Source organism: Electrophorus electricus, chromosome 14 (genome assembly GCF_041902795.1).
Source record: "Electrophorus electricus isolate QZ-2024a chromosome 14, ASM4190279v1, whole genome shotgun sequence".
Lineage (NCBI taxonomy): Eukaryota > Metazoa > Chordata > Actinopteri > Gymnotiformes > Gymnotidae > Electrophorus > Electrophorus electricus.
In genome coordinates, this window is record NC_137510.1 from 22,462,877 (window position 1) to 22,471,728 (window position 8,852).

Consider the following 8,852-nt stretch of genomic DNA (forward strand, 5'->3'; position numbering starts at 1 on the left):
ACTTAAGTCCTCAAAAATGAATAGACTTAAACCCATTGCTGCAAGTGCCATAAAATGTGGGTATTGAATGAGTACCTAGAATGTGAATTTATCTTGTTAATACCCACAGCAAAAAAGTATATACTGTAAAACCTTGCAATAAAAAGCTTTTAGGAAGCATTCAGAGAAATGTAGACCACGTGTCCGTGAAACATTTGCTGGCAAACACCAATGTGTGTTCAAATGGAAGTATGGCTCCAATATTGATCTTTACATATTCCAGACTAGATAGACCTGATCTTGTGGTATTCCTTGAGATGAAGGCTTAATAGACAGTCTTAACACAAGCCCAGAGCAGCTCCAGTGCTGGATGACTAGACCACTTCAGGGTGTCTAACCTAACTGAAACTTAACGGCATTCACTGCTTTAGCCGAGTTGAATAGGGGTGTTTTAGCATAACTAGCAGTGAAGTGACTATCCTGTGTTGGAACACCGGAGCTCTGCTATGATGCATCTGTAGCCTTCACCAAACATCAAGGACGAACGGAACTACACACAAGATGACGGGTCACCAGCTTTTATTTAGGGTCGCGTACACCATATGGTTCACTTGCAGTGCCATCAAGCTCCTCAAAAAATGAGCTATAACAATGGAGAACCTGATGGAGGATCATTACAATCATTATTGTATGACAATTTTAGTGCAATGACAGACACGAACATGTCTAATGCAGTAAAGATGGTGTTTGCACAGGACCATTTAAAAAACAAAACAAACTTAAGGTTTGGTAAACAGATGTCCGCCGAAAGGGAATTTACATTTAAAATATGTCTGTGGTCTTTGTCTCCCCCAAGCTGTTGGTAAGGACAGAAAAACAAAGCAAAGAATTTACAAAAAACAATACGATGACAAGTCCAAATGAAATCTGAGAGTGATAACCATATCGCACAGGAGAGCAAAGTAAAGTGAAAAGACTGGGATTCATAGGAAATCCAGTGCAAACTAAGGCCTTTTTTAACTTTTAGATGTACACATCAACTAAAAACTAAAAGCAAAGAAAAAAAAGCATGCAAATATATAGTTTTACTTTTTTTTTTTTTTTTCCTGACTAAGCAATTGGTTTTCAATGTCCCTGAACAATAAGGTTTGCACAGTACTAGAAGTTACTTAGAGTATAAATCACATGTTGGAAGATTCTCCAAATACAGACAACAGTCAATTCAATGCCCCTGTGATGAGGGCACACGCACATTTGCAGGTCTAATTTAGTATTGCTCAGATTCCGCGTTGTTAAAAGATAATGATGCAATTTCCTGTGTACATGTTCGGTTTTCAGGGATGTAACGTCAAAACATCTACTTTTGAAGCACCAAAGTATATAAAAATATGACCCTTTTTTTGGTCAAACATTTGATGACATTTGAATTTATATAGTGCAATTTACATAAGGAATCATAACTCAAGTTATAGGCAATCATATGTGAGAAAACAAGCGTGCATTACAAACTGCATAACTGGAGAAAGAGAGCGAGAGAAAAGCAGTGTCACAGGTAGCTCTTTCAGCCTGAAACACTGCAGTCAAAACGCAATGCACGGCTAATGTAAATGAACTAATTCTCCTAGTTATTTCCCATATTTGACCAAACAATATAAAAAAAAAAAACCAAACAAACAAACAAAACAATGCATCAAGCACGTATTAGATCAGTCAGGCACTCGATCTATATGATTATATGGTGAGATCTCACTTCCCTGGAATAAATCCCAATATACAGTTCGAACACTCTGCAAATCACACATTATAATGTACGTACTTGTGGACATTTTCCACAATTTTGTGCATGATTTTAAGTTTCATTGCATATATATTTGGCCAGACTACCTAAAGTGGGAGAGTGATGCCAGTTTAAAAACGTATTTAAAACAGCTTGTTAAAAACTGTTCATTCCATTTACCAGTCCTTTAAGGCCTGGCCCCAATAAATTACTCCCGGGGGGTGGGGAGGAGATGCGCGTGCACACACAGTGACAATTAAAGCCATCATTCATGTGTTTTAAAAGCTTTAAATGGTTCTATCAAAATGTAAACCCCACTTATGTAAGCTAGTAAGGGAACTTGAAGGTTCCGATCTTAAACAATTGACAAAAAAATTCTCATGAATTCAAGACTTACAACTAAAACATAGCACCAACTCATTCTAAGTTCATGGCAAGTTTGGGGTCTCTAGACGCTGTGGTGCACTTACAAAAGAGAAACCCATAACGAAACGTGTACCCCAGATTGGAGGCTGGCCAATATGCTCGAGTTCCCCTGAGATCGAAAAGTGCAGTCACAGTGATGTCGGGCGGCAGACTCCCTGGGAGTCAGCTAGTGGCGAGCCTCCAGCATCTCCATCAGGAACGTGTCAAGGGGCGTGTCTCCGATCAGCTTAAAAAAGAACAGGTGCTCCAGACACTTGAGGCCGATGGAGCGCAGCGCAGGCAGCCTCAGGAGGAGCTTGGCGAACCTGCGGAGGGGGAGGAGATAACCGAGGGTGACCTTTCGCTCGCGCATTTTTAACTCCCTGATCGGGGTAGCACAGCACCAAGATTTGAGTGCCTTTCTCACACATGTACGTGTGAGTTCCAGTTCACTACAATAACCCTGATGAAGACGCTCTGGTGTTGGTTTCTGTTGGTGATCCTACTACTCCAAGAATTTTCTGTAATGTAATTTTAAGATTAAAAATGGCAGCGGATCAAGTGCATGACAGAACAAAACAGGAATGAATAACGTGATGGAGGTAAGGATAAAACAAGAGCATTTTCTGGTACCTGCCCTGCTGCTCAGGGTATTTCTGTCTGCAGTAGGCCTCCAGGGACGCGTACACTCGCTCACGCAAGAGCTCCACCTCGCTGCTCTTACTCAGACCTTTGGCATCTAAGCAACAACACGGGGGGGGGAGAGAGAGAGAGAGAGTGTGTGTCCATGTGTCTACGACAGAGAAGACTGATATTGGGTGTCATTCTTTTAAATACAACCGCAGCACTAAAAACCAGTCAGCGAGAAGCATGCACATAAAGACGCTGACTTATAGGGCCCCATTGTAGCCTTTTATCCGCTTGTGCGGGTGGGCATGGAAACGAAAGGCTCGAGAGTGGACCGCTCTCACCGTACTGCCTGGAAAACCAACGTACGTGTGTGTGTGTGTGTGTGTGTGTGTGTGTGTGTGTGTGTGTGTGTATGCCGATCGGGACGCTTCGGGAACGGCTCTGTGGCGTGACGTTCGTCCCCGACACTCCCATCGTGTTGTCAATGAGCTCTGATCACCTGGGTTAAAGAGGACGATAGCTCGCAGACAGCCGAGCTCCGTCTTGTCCATTTGCATGTCTCGCATCTTATTGACCAGCTCGGTTAGCACCCTACACATGACAGAGGGGGAGAACGGAGGGACCGGTGAGAGGGAAAGGACCAGCAGCAGAGCCTGAAAGCAACATCTGGCTCTGACAGCGTCCATGTGGCCACCACGCCGGACACTTGGTCATCACAACAGAGGTTCTCAGGCCTGGACCTCGGACGCCACCACACTCAGCCCGTGAAGGGTCTGAGACACTGTTTGGTTGGGTGGAAGCATCATCACAGAGGGGGAAGACAAACAGCTACAAAAGACCTTGTATCTGACATTTTTCATAAGCCTTCCTGTCTGTCTCATCTTTCCTCATTCGTGCATTTTAAAATGAACCATCTGAGCTATGGGACCCATTACCCCATTATCTACTAAGCCCCAGTTTTCTGTCTCTCTGCCAGCCATCAAAGAGCCAAATAGTCTGTCACCACCCAGTTCCAAAGAACTCAAAAACTACACCCCAACCAAAAATTCTTGCTTCATTGCCACAAATACTGCATCTGCAGCTAAAGGCCATCTTGATGAAGAGAGAAGCAGAGAGGTTACAGTTTGTGTGAGCAATTTACACAAGTTTTAAATCTCACTGGTTTTTGAGGCATGTTTCAGGTTTAAAGAATTAAAGTGTTTAAAAAGATTTTATATCTCAAAAGCTAGTTTCAGGTGCTGAGAAGGATACATGAATGAAGACAATACACCAATATACCACCAGACATACAAGTTTCAGTGGATGATATTACACCTGATGACAGACACATTAGAATTCTTCCACTATAAATTCACAATGAAGTTGTCAGAAAGGCATAGTGGGAAGTGTGATGTTTACCTGTCAAATATGGCCCCCACCTCAGCACTATGGGAACTTTCCCTGTTGAGGCGTAAAGACAAAATTATAAATAGGAATAAAAGTAAAAGTAAGTTACCAGTGAGAATAAGAAATATTTATACAGACTATGTGCAAGTCAGTTTTAAAACCATTATGCTACTACTAAGTAGCAGCAAAGACATGAATAGCAGTTTTGTGGCTGCAGCCTTTCTAAACCATTGTGCCATTCCACAGCCATTCATTCTGTTTAAGCGAGCGTTTATTAACCTCTATTAAATAGTTACTCACATGCATAATTAGAGCTACTGTTACTACATGAAGGATGATTATAATGTACTACAAATCACTGAAACCAAACACAATTACATTTGTAACTAAAGTGTTACCTGTCAAAGATGGGCTCCACCCCCCCAGTATCACAGACACTCTCTCTGGACACGTGTAGCCCTGTGGCCAGTAGAAGGCTGTCTTCTACCCCAATCGAGCGGTGAGAGAAGGAGGCGATCAGGAGCTCGTTCCACCCTGACACACAGAGAGGGACCACGGGACAAATGCGCCACGCTGTAGCTCACGTCACAGAACGTCTTTAAGCAGGTGACAAGACTGAAGTGATCTGAAATTATAAGGGGTTAAGAATGGGAAATGCGTAAGGAGAGCGACAGCTCCTACCTGCTCGGAGCAGAATGACCTGGTCGTCCAGGGGCAGCTCGGAGAAGTGCGGGATGCGTTTGGCCCACTCCACCAGGCTGTAGAGCTGCTTGTCGGCTGCCTGGCAGATGTTGGTCACAGGGTCACCGGGCTGGAGGGTACAAGACAGGGGGCAGGGGTGGGCTTATCGGACTGTTACCATGAGCACCCCTTCTCTGAGACAGAATGACAGGGAACAGTCTGCTCAACCAAGTCTGGACTGGAGGTCGCCGAGAACACAGTAAGAGCTCACTCACAGAGCCAGTCCCTTCGGAGCGCAGCTCCGTCTTGTGTTCCACGGCAGTCTCAGCTTCCAGAATCTTCTCCACAGGCATCTCCTCGTTGGCAGAGCTGCTGAACTCGTAGTCACCATCCCTCTCCTTATTTCTCTGGCGCTCGTCCTGGACCGCTGGGGGAGCGTGGGGAGACAGCACATTCGCAAGCCAGACCCAAAGTGAACACGGCATGCACAAAGCAGTACACCCTCCGACAGTACACTACGACCTGCCTCTTTCTCATAAAGCTTTTGGGTCTGGATTCCTGTAACGCTGCTTTGTGGCAGCGCCTGTGGTAGACGGTGCTCAAATAAAACTTAACTGAAAGGCATTGCTGATCGCTGCCAAACAGCACCTTGCAATGTTCTCTTCACAAGCATTTCGTTATGAACAAAAACAGGAAGCATGCATGAACTGACCATTTTAATAATGTCACCAATGGCTTCCACGCCCACGCATGGGCATGATTTCCACCATCATCTGTTACAGCGTGGTAACTGACAGACCACAGCTGGAGCCTTCGCTCGCGTTCTTTACCCGCCTGTTGCATTTCACGCAGCACGACTGCGCGATAGTTCATGCTTCCCTCTCGTGTGGGAGCACCAGTTGCACACGCTACAGATCTGAATAAAACAGTGAGGATGAATCCAGACCCATGTGCCAACTACAACGAAGCCTCAGGAGTACTCCCAAACGAACGGCGCGCCACCAAACGCGTCCTCGTCCCCGGGGTGCCGGGACCTTCCCTTTTGGCTCGCCCAGCAGAACTCCCGCGCCACCTTTCTGACTGTCTTATCAGAGAGAGCCCAGCAGGGCGGCGGGTGGAGCCCATCCGGCGGTGATACGCACCCTCCCTCTTCATGCCCATGGCCAGGCACTTCTGGTAGCGGCAGTGCTGGCAGCGGTTGCGCTGGCGCTTGTCCACAGGGCACTCCCTGCTGTCCCTGCACGTGTAGCTCAGGTCCTTGCGTACCGTGCGCTTGAAGAAGCCTTTGCATCCCTCACAGCTGTACACGCCGTAGTGCTTGCCTGTGCCGCCAGACCCAGAGACAGGCGCAATTAGCCAGGCAGTGGGCAATTAGCCACTGGGCATCTCTGAACATAGACGACCTGTCCAGGTGCCGGTCTGAAGCTTTAACATGTAATGGCTGAGACAGGCTGGGCTGTGGGAGTGTGATGCTGGATTAGCAATGGAAACTGTAGGTGCCTAATGAAAGGCATAACTGAGCTGTAAATGTGAGCAAGCTGGTGGTTGTACAATACAACTTCTGTCTCAATTTCACCAACATGCTTTGCCAGCCAGGGCAGGTGAGTTTTAAAGGCTACAGTTAAATGAAGGCTATGGAGTGATCCCCACTGTAGGGCAAGCTGGAAACACCCCACCCCCTGATACGCACCTGAGGAGCGGTCGCCACAGATGGCACACAGGCGTTTCTGGGACAACATTGGCCCAGTGCCACCTGCAGACTTCAGGCAAAAGGATGGCTTCACATCGTCAGAGCTGCTAACGGCGTGCAGCCCAGACATCGAGGAATTAATCTAACAGTGGCAAGAAGACAAAAATAGCAGAACAGAGAAAGACAAAAAGTTGGCTTACGCAGAGAGGACGGGAACATGACACCCATAAAGTAGCAACGAAGAATTAAGCAGCAGTCACTTGACAACTCCAGTGCTGACTCATGACAATCCCAAGCACTGAATTAATTCTCGGTTCTGTAGCGAACACCGCTATCCCCTCAGTTTCAGCAAAGCATTAAAAAAAAATGAAGTCAGTATTTCGTTGGCGTAAGTGACTACACAAACCTGCGGGTTGCTGACGGGTCCATAGCCCACCGACGGAGTCACAGGCGCCCCAGGAGAGCCAACGGACGAGCTGATGACGGATAACGGTGAGTCCAGGGAGCTAACGGGGCTACTGACGGCCGACGTGGTGGGTGGCAAGGAGTTCATAGATGCAACCCAGACTGACCAACTCAGGAGACTATTGGTCTTTGACGCTCAGCTTAGGGACAGATAAAGAAAGAATTAGAAGTGCGCTTGAGAAACAAAATGTATATCGGAAGTCATACTGTTTTATAAGACTTGCGCTGATCTGTCCGCTAAACTGAACTTTTCGCAACAAGGACGTGTTCCCGGCGAAAGCATCATTCGCTTGCCCGCTAGCTACCTTCCTATAAAATTAATATTCTTTATTTACAGCTCAATAATCTATTAATTACAGCTCAAGTTTAAAGTAATCTATGATCGAAGTAGCGACTAACGTTATATCACCACCACACACAACAAGACGCCTAGCTACAACTCCTAGTGCACTGGACGCCTTTCTCTTGATAAAATCAGTCTCATCAATCCGCCCAGCTAGCGTTACGTTAGTGACAAAGACCAGCCAACCTAGCCAATGTTAGTTTAGTTAAACTAACTAGCCAACAGTTACCCAATTGCCTGAATGCTATGGTCATATAACCGCGAATCTACCTGGCTACTTAACCTAGCAGGCTCAGTGTGCTTTTTTTAAAAAAAATAACGTCTCCGTCACTGTTTGACGACATATCTTCGTTATAGCAAGTATTCATCATTTAGCAGCCAGCTGGCTACACGGGGAGTTAAAGTATGTAACCTATGTTAACAAATCTAGGTTAGCTAGCACGCAAGAAAGGCCTGTGCACGCAAGGAATGTCACGGAGCTAGCCAGCGTATCTCAACATCGACAGTCCTATGCTGGCGTTGCAGGCCTGGCTCTACCTGGAAAAAGAACCAGGAGATCCAGATCACAGCTGCCTACACGCACTGACCAGACACCAGGCTAGTTAGCCAGCTAGCTGCGCGAATAGCATCCGTTCCCAATTCAGACGGCGAGCTAACCGCAGCTATCTGAGCCCGCAGAGCCAGCGCCACACGTTAGGCTTCTCCGCGGTTCACACGGTTACAAAAACGCGAGTCCGTTGTCGCCGATCACGTCTTCGGCACACAGCACGACAGAGTGCTTCTGCCCCCCTTTGACGACTAATAGCACCGCCAGCTGTTGTTTCAAAAACAAACCTGCGTCCGAGTTGTAGGAAACCATGAATTTCACGACCTATGGTTAGCCACCGCAAACAACCGACAGGCTCGCTCACCCACACCTAGCAACAAGTTAAACCCCCTAACCGAGCTATGCACATAAACCAGTTAGCTAGCGACCCGACATGTTAGCAGCCTGCTAGCTACCCAAGTACAACAACTGTTATCTAAGATATTTAGCTCGCAATAAAGCACACTTGCATCTAAAAAACTAACCAGGGATATTAGAACGAACTCGCAGTGATTCACGAAAAATGTTAATTAATCTATAAATAATTTACAGATAGATATATATATATATATATATATATATATATATATATATATATATATATATATATATATATATATATATATTTTTTTTTTTATTATTTTATTTTTTTTTTTTACCAAACGCGCACTTTGAAGTGCATGTTTTGCATCCAGCCAAATACCTTGTTAGTCCGCCTCCTAGTGGATAATGCGCACATGTTCACGCTGTAAATAAATGAATGGATGGATGGATGGATGGATGGACGGATGAATGAATCTATGCCCGTATCATTTTGCTGAAATTACTCCACAGAAAATGAACAAAGCAACCTTTCAGTGCTTTTCTGTTTCTTTTTTGTGTCAATGCTGTGATTATGATCATATGGGTA

The 8,852-nt window shown here is 45.7% G+C and overlaps 1 protein-coding gene across 3 annotated transcripts; it reads right to left on the minus strand.

Moving 5' to 3' along the window:
• Window positions 1-541: 541 nt before the first annotated feature.
• rxrbb (retinoid x receptor, beta b) lies at window positions 542-8,380 on the minus strand. Of its 3 annotated transcripts, none has more exons than XM_026999230.3 (11): window positions 8,191-8,377; window positions 6,955-7,153; window positions 6,549-6,690; window positions 6,001-6,180; window positions 5,134-5,285; window positions 4,859-4,988; window positions 4,576-4,711; window positions 4,190-4,231; window positions 3,291-3,382; window positions 2,795-2,900; window positions 542-2,487 (listed from the first exon to the last, which is right to left on the minus strand). In XM_026999230.3, the coding sequence occupies exons 2-11, from the start codon at window positions 7,099-7,101 to the stop codon at window positions 2,349-2,351; spliced, it is 1,266 nt and encodes a 421-aa protein (XP_026855031.1). In that variant the 5' UTR covers window positions 7,102-7,153; window positions 8,191-8,377; the 3' UTR covers window positions 542-2,348. The 3 variants fall into 3 exon arrangements, with proteins under 3 accessions (XP_026855031.1, XP_026855032.1, XP_081553109.1); XM_026999231.3 differs by having other exon boundaries at window positions 7,894-8,377; XM_081696983.1 differs by lacking the exon at window positions 6,001-6,180 and having other exon boundaries at window positions 6,955-8,380.
• Window positions 8,381-8,852: the final 472 nt, after the last annotated feature.